The 20184-nt window shown below is 38.2% G+C and overlaps 1 protein-coding gene across 2 annotated transcripts in view; it reads right to left on the minus strand.

Moving 5' to 3' along the window:
• Positions 1–16487: 16487 nt before the first annotated feature.
• The window catches only part of TBC1D22A (TBC1 domain family member 22A), a 165267-nt gene continuing 161570 nt past the window's right edge, over positions 16488–20184 (minus strand). For both annotated transcript variants that reach the window (XM_051642042.1, XM_051642051.1), the window contains one exon: positions 16488–19735. In XM_051642042.1, coding sequence (XP_051498002.1) covers positions 19607–19735 — 129 coding nt within the window. In that variant the 3' untranslated portion in view covers positions 16488–19606. The remainder of the gene's footprint in view (positions 19736–20184) is intronic.

The raw sequence follows: 20184 nt of genomic DNA on the forward strand, positions 1-20184 counted from the left end.
AAAACATGAATTAATTTTTTGTGGCTGCAGGAAAAATTGTGTGTTTTGTAGGCTGCAGTAATTGGGTGATCCTAGTGGGACACCCTCATTGTCACTGCTGGATTTGAAGTGGCAGGTGTTTAGCTGTGATGCAGATTCATCCTCTCATGCCTGCACTGCCTAACAGCATGAAGGCAAATCCAAAGCTTCCAAAAGCCTGTAAAACTCTGATAATCCTGCTAAGATTTACTGCAACCGTTCAAGAAAGAGATACAAGCAAGTCCTGAGATTAGATAAAAAGAAACTTTTTTTTCTTTTTAAATAAAGATAAGCAAGTCCACTCTGAAAGAAGAAAGTCTGTAATTCACCTTAAGTACTATCCAGGGAGAAACTAATTCCTTTCAGATGCAAGGTCGAGTTTTATGTGAAACCATCTTGACCTGTGATCAGTTTGGCTATTAATAAACATATGTGCTCTGAGGAGCATGGAGTGAAGGTAGAACACGGTCACAAACACATCCAGTCCAGCTCTCTTGGAAGTCTGTGGAAAGCCTACTGTTGATTTTGGTGGGATTTGGATGTAATTCTGTCGTGCAGCACAGGTGCTTTTATTCAGGACATTTCAGCTCTCTCTGTTAGAACAAATGCAGCCCACATTATCATCAGAAGAAACCAGCAAACTTCAGTACTTCTGAAAATTAAGCTGGCAAATTTCTTAGAAAGTTGATGTGCTACCTTCAATTAAGTCCTTCCCTGCTGGTGATGAACACCAGTTCAAGTGCCAGCTTAGAAGAGAAAAGGGTTTTCAGCACAGTTGGAAAAAGCAGGGAGAGATTTTGTGAAGCTGGAGGTTGCTACTTTTGTCCTTCCATGAGTGGCATTTCGTTTAACATAAAAAATTTGGTGGCACTCATTGATGACAGCCATCACTAACCCATGGATCTACTTTCCTAAAGTGAAGGGAATAAAAATATATAATTCTGATTTTCAATGGTCAGTGTGTTAAAAAAACAGTTCACTATTTCAGTGATTTCTGTAACTACCAACATAATATCACTAAGAGCTTTTTCTCTGACATATCAGCTGTAAAACTGAATTAATTTCACAGCGCTGGGATCCATGGGCTACGTTCTTCTCGGTGCGTAACAAACAGGGTAATAAAGAAGTTTAAATCATAATTCTGACTGCTATAGAACTGGAAAAGAGGAAAAGAAAAAAGACAAATACAATTTTCCATTACTTGAAGTATTTGAATTTCAACTTCTGGCTGGACCTTTGAGGCAAGGCTAGAAGCATCTATTTAAGGCAGATCAAGTAACACAGTCATACTGATCCACTCGAATAACATCCTTGGATGTTAGACCAACATCAACATCATTGAGCACAACTGTGGCACTCTGTATAGTCTGTTGATAATTTTGTGTTACAAAAAAAATCATCATGGAAACAAGTCAATATCAATGACTCAGGACAAGAAAAAATGGGCTCAAGTTGCACCAGGGGAGGTTTAGATTATATTTTAGAAGAAACTTCTTCACTGAAAGGGTAATTAAACACTGGATTAGGCTGCCCAGGGAGGTGATTGAATCATCATCCGTGGAGATGTTTAAAAGATATATAGATGTGGTGCTTAGGAGCATGGTTTAAGCAGTGGACTTAGTAGAGTTAGGTTAATGGTTGGTAGAATGAGGTTATGGTTAGACTCGATGATCTTAAAGGTCTTTTCCAACAAGAACAATTTTGTGATTCTTTTCACTGAGCGGAATCAAGGACCCTATAGACTCTTATCAGTCAGACTGGTTTCCACTGAAATACTCGTGGGTTTCAGCCAGCTTATCCTCAGTTTTCAGCAGGACAGAGTCCTTGGGGCTGTACTCCAGTCACCAGTCCCTACACACCATTTGAAATACATCACCTCAGTGGGTAGGAGTGATGGAGATCCCACTGCGAAGCATTCCGAGTATCAGGTTCCATCTGGGCCACCCAGGACAATCTGTAAGCACAGTGCAATGCCAATTCCTAGTGGAACCTACACTGTTCTTTCATCCTTCCCACTTTCCTTCTGCATGTCAGACCCTTTTTCTGACTAATGTAGGCTACCAAAGGACTCTTCTTTTTCTCAGACCACTGCACTTCACTGCTGGGAATAAGTGCAAGGGTTTAGGTCAGCTGAGGAGGAACCTGCTCTCTTCTCCTTAGGATCACCACCAAAAATGATGGAGTGCTGCAGTTTTGCAGTTTTGTCTGAAACTACTCTTAGCAAAGGGTAGGAAAAGCCAAAAGCAAATCCATATACCAAATTCAAGAAGAGGAATTCTGCTGTCTGCAGGAACAGTTGGACAGAAATGAAGGGAAACGAAGCATGCCTCACACGTGGCTGCTCCATCAGCGCAGTCCAGCTGAGAAGTTGCCAGCCACTCCCAGCCCTTCTGTTGAGGACACTTACATCCACTCTCATGTCCTCTGTATGTCCTCTTAGAAGAGGATGGGAATATAGGGAGTCCTGCTTTCTTTTACAGCACACCTTCACTTTTGACTGTAACTCAGATTCAGAATTCTCCCTCATTTATTGTTTATTGCCACAAGCAGAAATATCTCTGCCTTCCTTACACAAAATCATTGCTTGTTACAACAATTTGCAAAGGTAAAGCCTGGTGCAGCTGTCAACTGGCCACTGCTGATCAGAAACAATCATGACTGGCTAATCCTTAATAACACTTATTATTAAATGTTAACGTAAGGACTTTTCCAGAGGTGTTATGCAAAGGATGGAATAACTTTTTCTTATGTAAACTCCAAGCTTCATGGATGTGTTAATCATATTTCATAGGATGTCGCAACCAGACTAATACACGTAGCTTATTACCAACAGTCAGTTTAGATAGGATGGTAATCACCTGAACTGACCACGAATTTGAGGATCCTCATATTTTCTCTCCCACAACCGTGACTTTAAAGGCTGACTTTGAAAACAATCAAGTAAAGCTTTTGCAGGTGACTGGGAGTGCTCTGATTTAAAAGCCACATGCATTCACATTCCTGGAATGAAACACTGCAATATTGCAGTGGCAGATGTTTAGCCTTCTCACTTGAAGTTTTTGTCATAGTTTGGGGAACAATTTTTCAAAATACTAAAAATTATATCAGGATGGCAGTTAAATTTCCTGGACCCTGAAAGTAGACAGTCAAAGGTTGGATTTCCTAGGAAGTATCTTTCAAACCCCACAGGGATATAAGTGATGCAGCTAACTCAAGGCATGGAAGACAGCAAATCTGTAGCCAACCTGTCTGAAGTAGGAGAAAGAAGAAAAACTTTCAATCATCCTCACTGGGAAATTATAGTGCTTGATTTTCACAAGGTACAGAGATGCCTGCATTATCTGCTACTGAAAAATGGTACTTACAGTCTATTTACATTAAATTACGTACTTAAATTCATGAAATTTAGGAGAGCTGAAAGGTTACTTTTTCAATATCATTCTCTGTTGCCGGAAAGTTTTTACTGCAGAGCATAAGACACAGAAGTAAATGCAGTCTGTCTCCAGAGCCTGAAAGCTAAAGTGACAGTGCTGACATACAAAATAGTGAATAATACAATTAAAGTAGTCTGCTCTTCTTCTAATATGAGCTTGGAGATGTCAGTGTTGGTAGTCTTCAGAGTAATAACATTGTGCATTATTAAAAACAAGATCTCAACAGCTGCTTAATGTTAATATAAGACCCCTGAATATATTCTGAGAGGCTCCATGTTAGCCCAATACAGGCATTGCAATTTTATCCTACAGTAAAATTAACACCTTCTCTTATGCTTTGAGAATTCATTTCCTGTTTTGCCTATCATTAATCTCCTCTCTTTTTAAAAAAAAATAAAATTGGAATGTTCAGAAATTACTCCTGAAAGATACCCACAGTTCTCCATATCCTTATTGGAAGAAAAATAAATTATTTTAGAGTCAGTTGGATCTCTTTCCCTTTCCTAGAATGTTGGCATTCATGCCCCTTCTTCATTTTTTCTTCAGTAGAATTCCACTGCTCTTGTTTTCCAAGACTGAGCACTACTGACAGCAGCTGTGGGTAGCTTCATAAAGAAACTCATGGATCTGAGGATCTGAGCTTAAATTCTAGCTGTTCACACACTGTGTGCTAGCATACGCCATAAACAGCTATAAATTGTGTACAGATGTATGCTGGAATTCCAGTGTAGCCAAGCCAACAACATGAAGAACATCTTGTGTGTTTTGTAATTATATATAATGAATGTGCTGTCATATAACAGAATCCATGTTTGTGGCAGGATTTATCCACTGGCTTTGGATGCAAGGAGCAAGAATTATGGTGTCAATTTTTAAACAGGATTTTTAATACAACATACGCAAACGGAAGGGAGGAGACTGACTGCGGGGGAACATTTTATGGAAAAGGCTCAGTGTAATTGAGCATACAAGCCAGGACTTGAAAAAGATTTCTTTAGAGCAGGTTTTGAAAGTCTAAAGACAAAAACATTTACATATAAGTGAAAAGAGAACATATGCAAACACTGTCCTAGTTGGAAAAGTGAAGTGCCAACAAACAGCAAATAGAGGGAAGTACAGCGTAGGTGACGGGAGAAGCAGGCAGAGAAAAGTCACTCTGAAGACTAGGAAGAGCAAGGTAAGGAGAAACGAGCATCGCTGAAGTACCTTGGAAATAAACTGCTGTTCTTTTGTGTGAAATTGTTGATTTTCATCAAGTGAAGATTAGTATGTTGTTCTCTGTAAATTAGAATTTGAAGAATAAACCCTGGGAATATCGACCATCTTTGTTGTCTGCTGCATGGAGAGGGCAGACCCTCATTGCCCAGACATCAGCTGTGCCCTTTTCATGGGCCCAACAGAACAGCACCAGTGATTTTCTTCTCCTCTGACCAGCAGCAAACACTGAGCAGAGAAAGACAGTCTGCCTAAAAGAAACAACATGTTTCTTTAAGCTGTGTGAACAAAGCAGTAGAGGAAAAGCAAGCAAAGGCCTGAACACACTCTCAAAATGTGAGTATAGGTTAGCTAGTAGCTGGCAGAAGACCAGAGGTCTGTGGCCTATCCCAATCAGAGCCCTCAGGAGAGGGCTCTCAGCACGTGCTTAAGCTAATCTAAATCAAGGTTGCTCTGGTCCCACTATCCTGCCCCTTTCTAGCTTTTTACGCCCTTCTCCTCTGTGACTTCAGCAAAGCCACTCATTTGATTGTGTAGAGAAGTGGTTCAGGGAGCTGGAAAAACTGAAAACTTACCATGAAATAAAATAATTAGCTTTCAGCCAGGTCAGCTCCCTGAACAGGATCCGCATGAAGTCAAAGAGATTCCGGGGCTAATGTAGGAAAGGAGGTGGAGGTGTGCAGCCTTGGTCCACAGGGAAGGTACAGGTTACAGTCACCTGGTTGTAGATTGACTTAGCTGCCATGGAAGCACACCATGATGTCTCTCAGCAGGTTTCACAAGCTGTTTCTCAATCCCATAGATCCATGTTAGCCCCTTTGGGGCAAGAGAGAGAGACCTTTCCCTATAAGCTAAGATATTTTGTGTTTCCTCTTCCCCAGTTTGCCATCCTGACGAAAGAGGATTTGTAGATTTTATGAAAGTATCTTCAAATACAGAGTAGCAGCAAATCATTAGTGAACAGCATCAGCTCTGACAGAGCCACAGCTTTCATGATTTATCCTCCATTTGAAGGTGATTTGCCACATCAAAGATGAGAAAATATATTAATAAGAAAAAGAAAAAAAGTCCATTACAGATTTAATATATATTGCATTTTTGTTATTCAGCTTACCTTTTGGTATAGATCTTCTTTCTGCTTATATTACACACTCCAGTGCATTTCTCTATACACATAGTATTTGCATGATTTGGCAGAGAACATGAAAACCTAAATGATGATCAGACTCCCCAGACTGTGCTGGAAAGGGTCTGTTAACAGAAAACACATGCACTTAAATCACATCATATTAAATCAACAATATTCTAAACCCTGAGGAATAGCATCCTATTATTTATTGACTCTTTACTCTTGACTCTTTGGATGTCTCATATCTCATGAGCCTTATTTGCTACATATCTGATGGTTATGCATTCTCCTGTCTTAACTTCCTTGAATTAATCTGTGCAGGTCATTTTGCTTGACCCACTTTGTCCAAACTTGTGATACTGTTCAGTACCTCAAAGTCTACCTTACAACGTTGATACAGCCTGATGCTGGCTGGTCTCCAGCCTTTCTCTGCCTCAAACAAAAAGCTGAATACTCCCATCCCTTATCTGGGAGAGACAGCTGCAGCTGTACTTCCTAGCTCAATTTTAACTCTATATTCCTGAAAGATGAAGTGCTATATAGAAATTCAAAGTGAATCTTTTGAAAAAATATCTGTGGAAAACATGTAAAAGCACAGAATTAGCACTAGGAAAGGCTGTGGCTCAAAAAATCCCAGGCAGCATTATCTTGTCTGCCTGCAGCCTGTACCTGTCAGTGAGCAGCATATTTTTCTGATCATTTATTGTCCTACTGCATTTTTAAACATTGGATGCTATACTATTTCTTTGAGATTTCTCATAAGGCAGATTATACTTGACCACATTATGTAGCAATGTCTCCTGATTTTCTGGAAGAACTAGTCTGAATTGCATGACAATATGCTATATTATGATGGTAAGAGGTAGCAAACTCTGCTACCACTTAAGCAGTTTCTAGGTCAGGATAAACTGCAGCAAAAGAAGAGAGCTCAGTGACAAGATATGACTGGAGGAATTTTGTCTTTCATCTGAGTGTCTTAAATTTCATCTTGATAGAGTGTCGTGTTGGGCAGTTGACGAGTTCAATGACCATGTCCAGGAATTCACAAAAAGCTTGTAATCAGCTTTCAAACCAGCATCATTATGACAGAATGGGTATCAAGTACACAGTATGCAGGTAAGAAAGTATATTTGATAAGAAAGTACAATATGAAGGTAGTGTATCAGACATGCAGAATAATCCAAATCTTAGCAACAACAAAAACAACAACAAAAAAATAGCTATTGTTACTGGTTCTAGCCATTTTAATATTTTTAGAGGAAAACAACATAAGAGAAGTTGATCCATCCCAAAGGATGTGTGTTGGTACACCAAAGCATGACTAACTACATTTTTAAGAGATCAGCTGTAAGACTTAACATGCTCCACTGAGTTCCCAACCAGCATTCCCTACTTAAACGATAAGGAATGAGTTTGGTGATTAAATTATTTCCATCAAATGCTTTCCTCTTTCAGCTATGCTGGTTGTCCTTTTGTTGTTTTATTGACCTCCATTTTCCAGGCCATTGCATTTCCAAACAGCAGTCTTCAGAAGTATTATCCCATTAAAGAAACAATTAGTTTGCAGATTTTAACATATCTGGGGTCTTACTGGTATGTGGTTGCATTTCTTTGTCTGTTATTTTTTTTCAGGAGGTTTTGTGTACTTTTGCTGACATTTTAATTGACTGCTCTGGTTTATTAGGAGAAGCACTGCCACAGTTGCTAGGAGCAGTGCTCGACCACTAGGCCACAATGTACTGATAGGCAATAATGTAGCTCCAGAGCTCCCCTGATTTCAGAGGCTGAGAGAGAACTGCTTGCAAGTTTATGCTATGGGAGGTGAGTGTCTTGCCTAAGAACAAATGAGCTCAAACTCAAAAAGGTGACATAAGCACCTGAGTTGAACTTTCAGAGGTCAGTCTTGTCCTCTGTAAAGACTTCGACATGGTCTACTTACTGCAGTGGGGAGATAGTATTGCCTTGTGCAAAAAAGTGAGGCAGGAGCATGACTTTGCTTTTCTCCTTCCTGACACTATTGGTCAATAACTGTCTTTGTAACCAAGAAACCACAGAAACTTTAATTGGGATTTATCCCTACACTATGCATGTGCTCTTTGTGTCTCCTTCTATTTCAATATTGAATCCAGTTGCAGAGACGAAATCTGGCCCTGTGGGTATTACTCAAGGGGAACAGCTGAAGGATTCGGATAGTCACTCTCTGAATGAGCTTGCAGAGGCTAAGTAGCTGGATTAGGAGAGTAGAGGTGGGAAAGTGATAAATGCCACCATCAGAGGCATTTACAACAAGTGATGTGACTCTGCTTTGTGCTGGCTGTTGCTTTAGGCTGGAATTTTTAAATTGCAGTCTTTGTTGTTTTCCCAGCTTTGTTTGCTCAAGGCAAAGTGATTCTTGAACACCTCACACAGAGGCCCCTAATTCTGACTGGGACATCCATTAATATACAACTTAAATGAGATGCAGTACTAGCACACAGAATCATGTCATTCTGGTCTTACTGCTGCTGGGCTTTCACTAATTTTACCATCTGGTTGATATTTTCAGTATGCTGTTTTCCCATACAGAGTATCGGCTCATATACCAAAGCATAGCATGATGTACACTAAATGCCACATTCTGTCAGATTTGCTCCTCTGGACTTGTGTCCTTAAGATCTGACCAGTCCCCAAACAGCAACAGAAACGACATACTGGATTTTCCTGGTTCTGAGAACAGCATCATGGCAAGTTAAGCAAATTTGACTGACCCTGATACTGAAGGAAAGCGATTAATTTCTGAAGACTGGCTTGTAATTTAACTATTCCTGCACGGCATAAGCTTTTGGACTGTGGTTAGTTTTGCTACTCCCATGTTATACCTAGAAACTTGATTGCTAAAGTCTTCTTTTGTACGCTCAGAATGAAGGGTTACTGCTCAGGGGCTGATTGCTAAGACTGCGGCTTCTGGCTCTTCGCAATTGTAGGATAGATGCGCCCTCCCGTGTACACACTGAAGTATTTTTACAGCCGTAGCATTTGGGGAGCAGCGACACCCCTCTAGAAATTTGGAGGTTATTCTTTCTCCTTTTTTAACAGAATTTTGTTAAGCAGCAACTCTGCCAAAACTCTCTTTCAATCATCCAGAATTTACTGACAGATTTTTTATTTTGTAAGTAATGGAGAAGCTTAGGCTTGCAAAACACACAGCAATAGAAATAGTGGGGCTGGCTCCCCCCACCTGCCTTTTCTGCTTCTGCAGTGAACCCAGGTCTGAAGAAACAAATTAGTACATTCCCCTAGAGTTTTTGCTGCTCCCGAGGAAGGTCTGATATGATTTTGTACATCCACCTTTCAAAAAAGCAGTAAAATTCCTGTCAAATAGAGCAGGGTAAAGAGAGAAACATTTCAAGGTAACAGTCATTTTGCATAAACTTCTTTGAAGGAGTGTAGCACCAGATGTATATTTTAATTTCAGGAATCCCCTAGACTTTGGCTGGAACCACTGGAGTTTATCTAGAACCACTGTGAAATCTTTTTTAAATACTCTGATTGCGACACCATCATATCTGCATGAATTCATCACCAAATATTGAAACAATATAGTGGCCATCAGTACCAGGATGCAACATGGTGACTTAATGAATTTTTCAAGAGTATGTGTTTCTTTCTGAAACATTACTAGGAATATAATTATATAGTAATATCAGTAAATTGTAAGATACCTGCACTACAGAGCTATAATACAGGAATCTCTATTCAACCAAGACAGTGCCTTTGTTGACAAGGAAAAGCTCCTGGAGTTAATTCTCATTCAAATGGCTGAATAATGCCAGCTATTTCTTTATATTTTCCCACAGAAATGGCATGGAGGGGGAGACATTCCTGTTGCCATGTTCTTGTAGCTGACTAGTCCATCTCAGTTCTTCCCCAGAGTGACTGGGAGCAGGACACAGGTTAGAGGCTGTCAGCTGTCTCCATATTGTCTCTTCATATTTGTCTCTTCATAGTCTCTGGAAGCTGAGTAATGTAGGCAGCAAGCTAGCTGCTTAAAATTAGGTACTGTGAATAATACCTTTGTTGGGTGACAACATAGCTGCTTTAAAAAATGCTTTGCCTTCCCTCTTTCTTTAAACTGCTACCTGATGTGGTACGAATGATGTTGTCTTTACTTGGGTTAGACATGTATTGGACTGTTTTCCTGTCAATGGATTATCCAGTCAGACTAATTTTGGTCTTTTCTTCTTTTCTTTTTTATTTCTTCTTCAAAAAAAGGGTAGTATTTTTGTCTTTGGATGTTTTTTAGGCTATTTCTCTTCATCTCCTATTGTAGGTTAGGAAATTCCAGATACATTTTGCTTCCATTGATCTTTTTTGCCTAGTCACCATAAATTTCAATCTTCTGCTGCTGCATTTATTTCATCAGTTGTCTTAACTGGCAGTTTCTTTAATAGTCCTTGTTCACGTATGAGATTTTCATAGCTTTGAGCTACTTCATGTCTCTAGAGAGGAAATTAATTTGCACTTTAAACATAAGCAATACTAAGTCTCCATTCAGACACTGGCAGCTCCTGTGCTGTGGGCTGCCTCAGATCGATCAGTATTTTTTTTTTTACCCCAATTTGTTTTTTTCTTTTAATAAAAAAGAATCCCTGTACTGGAACCTGATTTCACATCCTGAAATGACACTTCCTTTCACTCAGACCAACCAAGAAAGAAATGTACCAATTACTTTTGACATTAAAATCACTTGCTTTTCAGTAAGACTGCTGTATCACTTCCTCATTCTGCATCTCCTGTTAGTATGCCTTAAAAGCCAGAAGGGAAAACAAAAAAAAGGTTCTGAAGAAAAGTCTATAAAAGTGGAGACTGTGCTATTACTAAGTACTCAAATATACTTACTGTATACAATATATAGTTACCACAAAATATTAAAGATGAGGAAGATGCTTTTACGGTTCTAAGACCTGAGTTCCAAAACTGAATTTGACAAAAACCCCAAAAGTACACAAAAAATACTTCCTATGAGTTTGTTGGGTTTTTTGGTTTGTTTATTCTTGTTTATTTGTTTTTTCTTGTTTGTTTGTTTGTTTTACCTGAGTTTAAAACATAGCTGTTAGTATTTCTTAGTCACTAAGTTATTGTCCAAGATGCATATTCTCATACATGGTGGGCTTCAGGATCCCAAAACTATGCTGTTTGAAACCAAACTTCTATTTATTGTAGCTGCGTTAATCCCTTGGATGAGTTCCATCCATGCCTGTCAGAAAGGAGTCTAAGAGGATCTACATAAAGGGCTCAGAGCAGCCTCATGGACTGAAAGCACTAATTCAGAATGAAAAGGTTGCATCTTCACAGTATTCCTGCTCAGTAAAACTTGTAGTTTCCCTTAGGTCTTCTTGAGAGTACAACTACTGTGTTACAGAAACTTTCTTCATCAATAGTTAGATTATTTGATACAGAGATAGGTCTAGCTGAAGAGAGAACAATGTGGAGACTTGGCTTTTCTGAAGCCAAAGCTTGCGTTTTCTCCTCTCATGGAAAAACAAGACCAACCCATTCATAAAGATGAATGCAAGGCTTAGAAAAGCTTTGAGAACTAGTCTAACATCTGACATGTAAGTTCTGTATTTCACCTTCTGTGGTATGCAAGTACTTTTCAGATAGCTGTTGGATTCATGCTAAACTTAAGGAAGAGCCTTCAATTTTTCAGTTGCTAATACTGTCTCTTGATATCGGTGTTCTTCAACAAAGAGTTTAGTTTCACAAAAAATATTTGGTTGATCCTGTGGATTGAAAATATATTACTGGAGGTTTACAAGTGGGTTTTTTTGGGGGGAGGGTGGTTCTTTTTTTTAAATGACACATTAGTTAAGGACACAGTCATTCAGGACACAGTCAAGCCATTTTTTTGCTGACACATTCCAGAGAAATATGGAGGCATAGGAGGCATAGAAGATCAACATGGTTTCATGCTAATTTGGGGTCTGGAAATCTGGTCAGCTACCAGGCTGTCACAGTTTGACTCAGGATTGGCAATTAAACCAGAAACAACAATGGTCTCGATTCCCTCCCTCCTCCCCCAGGTAGGGAAGGAGAGATAAAATTATGGTGAGACTTTTCCAGATTGAAAAATAAACTACACAGCTTTAATTAAACACTGATGATAAAATAAAATATGTACAATTATATACAAATGTGTTCGGGAGTGTGCAAAGCCCTACTGCCTCCTCCCACCCCCAGCAACTCCCGTGGCATCTCCTGAGCTGTGAACAGACTCAAAAAGCCCTGGAGCTGCTGGAGGGAGCGGCAGAACAGACAGGAGCTGAGGGGAGAGTCGTGAGGGTCAGCAACACACAGGCCTAGAGATCAATGGTGATGGATAGATGGACTCATTCCTGGGTGCCAGACATGGACAGAAGAGAAGGGAAGAAGAAGCAGGAAGGAAGCTGTTTTCTGTGATCTCTGACCTTCCTCTGAGCTTACGCAGATATATGAAATGGAATATTTTGGTCAATTTTGCTGCCTGTCTAGTCCAGCCTCCTGTGGGGGGGGTCATAGATACGACTCTCTTCCCGGTAGTGCCTGAGCCACCAGGGAAAAGATGTGACCTTGGAATCTTGGCAGTAACATAAACATTCCAGTGTTACCAGTCCACTAGCTGGAACACTTGCTGCTAGTTAAAAGAGAGCTTACTGAAGGAAAAAAAAACACATAAGTAAAAGGAAAATTGGCCTCATTCTGACTCAAATCAGGACACAGGCCTGGACACTGGACATTTCTCAAGTCCTCAAGCCCTGTCAGAGACCAGTGCCCCAGACAACACTTCTCTGTAGTGTTCAGCAGTTTTGCTCATGACACCAACCAATGCATGGTCCATTTTGTGAGGTAGGACCTTTACTTTCCTCACTGTCTGGAAAATAGATTATATAGTTTTGATGCTACTTAAAAAGGAAGAGTAAACCCTGCTGTTACTATTACTTTTGGTTAGGCAGAAAGGAAAATTGTGTCCTATACATTTTACTTAGCAGCCTATAATATTTATTTACATAACAAGTGATAGGAAGAAGATCCCAGCGCAAAGATCCAATTTTATAATGAAGTAATTTGTCAACATTTCTTTTCCCACTTATTTAAATTTGCATGCAAGGATACTAAGTCTTATCTCTGGCTGTGCTAGAGGGCTATAGTTTATTCACAGCAGGAAAGATAGCAAATATAAACAGCAAGCTAATGGCCTGAACCGCTATCTAGCTGGAGCTAAAGCATAGCTAAGTAAGGTTGATGTTACAGTACAGTAGCTGCAACAAACAAGTCACTGTGTACTTCAGATTATAGCTTATATGGGCCATGTGAACATAAAATTTGAACTTCAAGTGTGCATTTTAAAAATGTGTTTGAGAGAATTTATGAGTCTTTCTAATACACATACAGAAAAGCAGTTTAAAACAAAACTTCCAGCAGCCACTTCAAAATATGAAGATGACAACGCTGACATGTAGCTCCAGGCCTGTCCCCAGAGTCTTTCAGTGCCATTGGAGAGACAGAGAAACTCTTTGGGACTTTCTGAACTTGGCACAGTTCAGAAGTCTATTCAGAGGCAGGGTCGATGGCACCTGGAATGACCATCCCCATGGTTTCTCCCCATCGACTACAGAAGGAGTGCGTGCCAAGCTCAGACATAGATGTCTGCCTTTCTGGGGAGATAATAACTTGCATAAACGTAACAAAGCAGCTACGTAACCAACACTGACTCTTATGTTGTCCACAGACGTACATCCATCCCCCTCTCAGGGCAGCAATTCAGTGCTTAGTACTTTTCTTGGGGAGTGCTTGTTGGATTCAGGTATCCTTTGCTGACTACAATTGCTTTTAACTTGAATTGACCTGACAGCATATTCAGCATTATTTTTGGAGCATTTTAATAATGAATACAAGCTTCCACAAACAAACAGGTGCCCTTGGATGGGGAAAGATGGACTTTTTTCTTACTATGCCTTTGTGGATAACAGAAATAGTATTAGCCAGCATGATTTCAATTATCACAACTTTTACTGCACATTCAACTACAGGCTGGCTCTTACCATCAAAAGATTCACATCAAGTTTCTTGGGTAGCCTCTGTACTGAGAATGTAATGGATGCTTCACCTGAATGAGGAGATGTCTGCTGCCCATTGTAATGACAGAGATGAAGCAAAATATACTTCTTCAAACTTAAACAATTTTTTCCACTGATGCCATAATGGCAAAATATCTGGGGAAAAAAAAATTGTCAACAAAACCTTTTATTTACTGATATGTCAACTTTATTCACCCCTGCACTCATAAGCTGAATTATTTATTTGTGTGAGATAATATATTCTGTAAGGTTGCAGCAAATACCCATTGATGTCTTAGGATAGATTTGTACTTACTTGATCAGGTAGGACTAAATTTTTTTCTCCAGATATATCCTATTGTTAACTACAGTCCAAAAGTGTTTTTACAAGCACTGCTTTGAGCTGGAGTTACTGGCTTGTTTTTAGATCAGAAGCAATGAAAAATTGCCACGTCTGTTGAGTTGCCTTAGTTGTTAAAATGACATTTTATGAGTGAGATAGCCATCTAACTATTGATAAGCCTGGGCACCTTGTTACCTCCTGTGAGCTGTGATGACAGCTATGTATTTTGTATTTCTGCTGCTGCTAAAAGAGTGAACAGATCAAATGGGCTGGTAATAGGAACTGTTCATTGGAAATCTCAGTTCTTTCTGGAGAAAGACAGAAATACATGAAAATAACCTGAAGTTCAAAAAGCTCTGTGTCAGAGTCTGTGTCCTGAATTTGAGGATGAAGTTGCTTAAATACCCCAAGAGGTGTGTTTCCTCAACCTTCTTGGAAATCAGAAATTAATAATAAAAATCTTCTACTCTCCCAGTCTGGTTTTGGTTGGTTGGGGTTTTTTTGTGGCTTTTTTTTTTTTTTTTTTCCTTCTATTGCTGTGAAGTTCAGAATGGTTTTCTTCCCATGAGAGGGATCTCTGAGTAGTCATTGATTAATGATGGCTGGGTAAGAAATTTCTGGGGTAACGTGGATTTGGCCCCAAAATCCAGATCTCAAAGAAATGAAATCTCAGTTGTGAAGGATACATTACAGGAAAATCAAAGCAAATATGGACACTAAACCTCAGTTAATTTCATAGCAAAGGCAGCCCAACAGACACTGCAGTAGACTTCTGCTAGAAACTTTGGCCATTTCTGACTTACGTTTCTAGATAATTTTGTATTAGGAACAAAATTAATACAGGTATTGTAGATCAGACTTCCAAGCTTATGCTGTCTCTGAGAGGATTTCTGTAGTATCACAACTCTCTCAGCCTCTCATTTCTGGCATATGTCTTGACTCAAATGTAGGGTCTGTAGAGAAGACTTTGAAGTGTTGAAAGGTTCTTTGATCCAGAGCCATAGCAATTTAATTATTTACTCCAGTGCTGCTTCAGTTACACTAAGCTTAAGGAATTAGATGGGATGCAAGATTTTAGCTTTAACTTATAAAAATGCAAATGATCTGGAATTGAATTGCTCAGGAACTTCACTCTCCATCATACAGTGATTAGAAGCAGTTAAGCTGAGTTCTTCCCCATGGCACTGCATCCTGCCTGCCTGACTGCTGGACTGGGAGTTTTTCCACCTTGCCTCTTTTCCCCATCTCCAAAGAATTTAAAGCACTTACATTCTTCCCCACTCTGTTTTCAAGGAGGGAATGACCTGAAGTGCAGACCAGATTTCTGGAAAGCCCCTTCTCTTGCACTTCACATTTGTATCTGTGGGATACCTGCCCAGCACATAAGACAGATACTCAGGACTGCTTCTGTACCAGAAAACCAACATATAGGTATCAGCTATGTCTCCCAGCACATTCCTTGTGAGACCCCAGGACCTTTACTTCACCCTCTTGATCTCTTCTGCTTTTGAAAAAGCAATTTGAAAAATCTCCCCTTCCTGATTTTCTACAGGATCTTCAGAAGATTATTGCAGATGAAGAAACACAAATTTCATTCAACGTGAGAAACCAGCATGATTACAGTTCATCATCTCAAGCACATAATGGAAAGATTGCCCATTGCATCCCTGGGTCTCCTGTTCCCTGAATGCTGTGTGTTCTTCTAAACAGAGAAGTTATTAACTTTGCCTTCGATATAACCAGGACAGTGTATTTTCGCACCAGATTCATCTGGAGTATTGGAAGTCTCTCACTAGCTTCCTTGACATTAGGGACTTGAGCTTCCCATATGTACAGGACATCTCTCCTTGCTTCTTAGTCTACTTAAATCATCACTGACTTTCCAGATCTTATTGACTGTCCTTCCTTGCCTCCAGGGACATACAGAATTCCTGACCTCCTATGTTTGCTTTACCCTCATTTGCTCCATCTGCCCCCAGTTTAATTTTGCTGTGGTGTCAAATTTATCTTCTGATTTTTGCAGAAAATGCTCAGCCCATTCTACGTATATGCAGACACACCTTGGCAAGTTGTCTCTTCTATTAACTTGCAAAATCTACAAGAGACCAGAGCAGAGTTGCAAAAATGTAACTGAGAACAGGGGTTTTGCTACAAAACTTGCTCTTGTGATCCAGGGTTTTCAGACTTGTTGAACATAAGCACACCCAACCCATACTTTGATGCAGTATGCAATGCGCTCACTGAAAACAAGAAAAAAAGCTTTCCACTCTATATAGCACTTCATAAATATGCATTTATTTCCTCATCTTTCATCAGTTTTACAGGTTTAACCAGTGCCTCAGTGTTAATATTTGTCAGAAGCAGACAATGGAACTTCAGTTCTGAAGCTAAAAACAAACTAATGGGCCTTTCCATAAGGAACTGAGCCAAAAAAAAAAAAAATAATAAATGAAACTAACGTCTTGTAACATATTACAGACTTAGATAGGATTTCAATTTACATTTCTATCCTACTCTATGTACTGTATTTACACAGTTAACTAATTTGTTTATTTACATTTTTCAAATACTGTAGTAATAAATCTTTTTATAATGTACATTCTTGTTTAAATTTTTATTACAGAAATTCTTTAACACGCATTTTAGACATGACAATTTCAATATTTCACATAAGATCTAAGAAATTACTGCCTGGTCTCACTAGTGATGTGTCAAGATGCCTCATTCATAAGAAAATACATATTACAAAGGAATTTTATAGTATTCAGAAACTTGAATTTTGAAAAAAGGACATGGGATGCACTAATGATAACATTATTTCAGTTTCTATCTAATATTTTGTTTGGAGTGACATTTTACCTGAGATGTAGAACTGCTAAATGTAAGGTCTTTTATTTTTTTAATAAAATGGAATATTTTATGTAAATCTTAAAGTATTGAAAATTTAAAATTTTACATAAATGTTGGCCTTCTACTTACCGAAAACTATTCCTATTTGTATAGATCATATTTTCCAGAAAAGTCTATATCTACATAGTTAAGCATTGTTACTATATCAGGAAACTTCCCACTATCCTTAAAAAGCAATGTGCTCAAGTACAATATTCAACTTCTGACACAGACACAATAGTTAACGTGACCTCTAATGCTAATACTTTCTTCCAAGGGAAGTAAGAGGTACCTGTTGAATTTGGAAGACGTGGCAGACAACTGATGTGGACCCGAGGAAAGAAATTTTATATATCAAGTCCCATAAATGTTACACATTTGTTATGCATCTGACACAGCAGACAACTTTGGGTCAACTTTCCATGTTACATGTAACTACCTAAGTAACATCTTAATAGAAAAAAGGTTAACTATAGAAAACTCTTACAACATTGTACATTTAATGCTGTGTGTCTTCTCTCATTTCAATAATATGCATTTCTATTAACAAATGATTGCAGATGCTAAGTTTAAAGCAAATGGTCATAAACTTCAGGTTTCTTTAATCCATTATTGGTAGATATTCTGTTAGGCACAATATGACATTCTTTGTAAACATAAATTTCAATACATTAGACCACAAACTGAAGTTGCAGAAAACAGTACATGGACATTTAAGAAACACAAATCCACTACACACCTTAGGCACAAATGCAGCAATCAGGAGGCCTGAACTTGCATCCATTGGAACTGAAAACCCCAGCTGACACCAGTAGAATAGAAATGCATCCTATTTACCAAACACTCCTGCTTCTTAATTAATTTTTTGAATGAAATTTTTTCTCTCTTCTACCAAAGATTTAATATAATTTTAAAATACAGATCTCATAATCACATGTTGGTAAAAATGTATTTTATTCTATTTACCCTGAAACACCTAGTTACTATAAAGTCAGTGTCAAGAACTAAGGCCCCTAAACAAGTAATGTAACCAACACATCTAGAAAGCTCTCCTCAAAATATATATCTACTTATTTTTAAGAACTTGAAAATAATCTTCCAATAACAAGTCACAAGAAAAAGACCTCCTGAAGATCTTTTATTTCTCAAACTTAAAACTGCACTACACTTTTCATGCAACATTGTGCAATTTGAGAACTGAACAGAGAAATAACAATTTTGAGCTTCCAGTATATCTCTTATTGCAAATGTCACCCTTAATAACCTGTATATGTAGGGTAGGCACAAATTAATATCAGTTATTTACATCAAATAGAGCAACATCAGAATTCTTATCTGAAAAGATTTCTCAAAAATAAATAGTGCACTTAAATTATCTAAGTTTAAAAAATTAACCAGTATCCCATGATTACATAAGGAAACATTAATTTTATTCTATAAAGTCATGAGGATTTTTACTCTGCTAACGACACAAGACTGATCAGAGTATAATGTTACTGTTACTGGGAACTATCTTCTCACTTCCTCTGAATAATCAGGAAAAAAGTTATTAAATTATTTAACAAATAAGCTTTGGAAGGATACATTAATTTTCCTTTGCTAACATCCTAGAAATGGAGAATAAGGCAACAACTGAGATAAAAATATATCTTGCTTTGTAAACCAGGCTTCTTAATGCATTTCTTAAAAGTGAACTTTCATGCTGAGAAACTGAAAGGCCTCGAAAGAAAAGCTTTAATTACTTTTACAAAACCATGTCTTCAATTTCATTCAATATTTTATGAACAATTCAAAATATACAGAGAGGGATTTATTTTAGTCTTACAGATGAGTCTTTGGCTTTAAGTAATTCCTTTGTATGGCTAAAAAGCTTCTACAATACTCTGCAAGACTAAGTAATGTTCAGAAAATGCCACCAAATTTTATCACAACCCTCTATATTTGTATATTATTGAAGTATTCTCACCTAATTCCATGGAAAAACAACAGATGGTGTATGATTATCAGTGTCTTCTGAGGTACAACCAGACGTCAAAACACAGACCTTGCTGCCTCAAATGGTTCTTTTTCTTCCACTCAAAGTAAATAATATTTACTGACCAAAACCAGCAGATAAAATCATGGCAGATGACACTGAAGTAATGAAAAAATCATTTCATGAATAGGTTTAAGTCTTAGGTATATACAAAAATTGCTTGACATAAACTATTGCAATTTTAAATGACTGCAATTCTTATAACCAGAGAAAAGGAAAACTTCATTATAGACTTCTGAACTCATTTTTCATGCGGAGCAAAAAAGTTCACTTTTAAGTTCATTCAATTCTTGATATCCTGCTTTGTCCATTTCTTTGGTATTCTGTTCTCATTCTGCAAATTCTAACAGAATTTTAATGGTCATCTTATTTCAAATGAAAGAGTAATGAGCTGAAAGCACAATCAGAACAACAGATGCCATAATACTGCAGAAGATGTTGGTCTTAATGATTTGTGTCTCTTTTTATTCATTTCTTGTAATGATTGGGGGCATCTGCAAACGCAAACTTCAGTCTGTAGGCCTCTGCCAGGAGTACACTCATTTCTTCATTTCCCCAGTGTACAGTGGGCAAATTCTGTAAAAATATCAGCAATTCCTAGATGGAGAGAAAAAATAAGGAATAAATACACTTTTTTCAAATACCAGTGTAAGGGCAATGTTTTACTTACACAATGATTATTTTAGTTATTACTCATGTAGCACCTCATTATTCAAAACAATCCTAAGATCCCACAAGGTTTAGTAATTTTTATGTAACTTTTATAGAAATACTTGGTATTCAGTCTTTCATGGTTCAGAAACCAGCTATTAATTGTAGCTGAACTACAGTTATTTTCTAGTGTTGAGAAAATAAATTTTAAAAAGAAAAAAAAAAAGAAAAAAAAAAAAAAAAGGAGGGGATGTGAACTCAATTGCTCTGGAAATCCTGTGAGTGAAAGAAAGCAACACTGACACTGCCCAAGGGTGTAAATTCTATGTACCTGCATTGGCCCTTGTATGATGATACCACTACTGGTGCCCCTGATCATGGATGGAGACCCCTTG

Source organism: Apus apus, chromosome 1 (genome assembly GCF_020740795.1).
Source record: "Apus apus isolate bApuApu2 chromosome 1, bApuApu2.pri.cur, whole genome shotgun sequence".
NCBI classification, from domain to species: Eukaryota; Metazoa; Chordata; class Aves; order Apodiformes; family Apodidae; genus Apus; species Apus apus.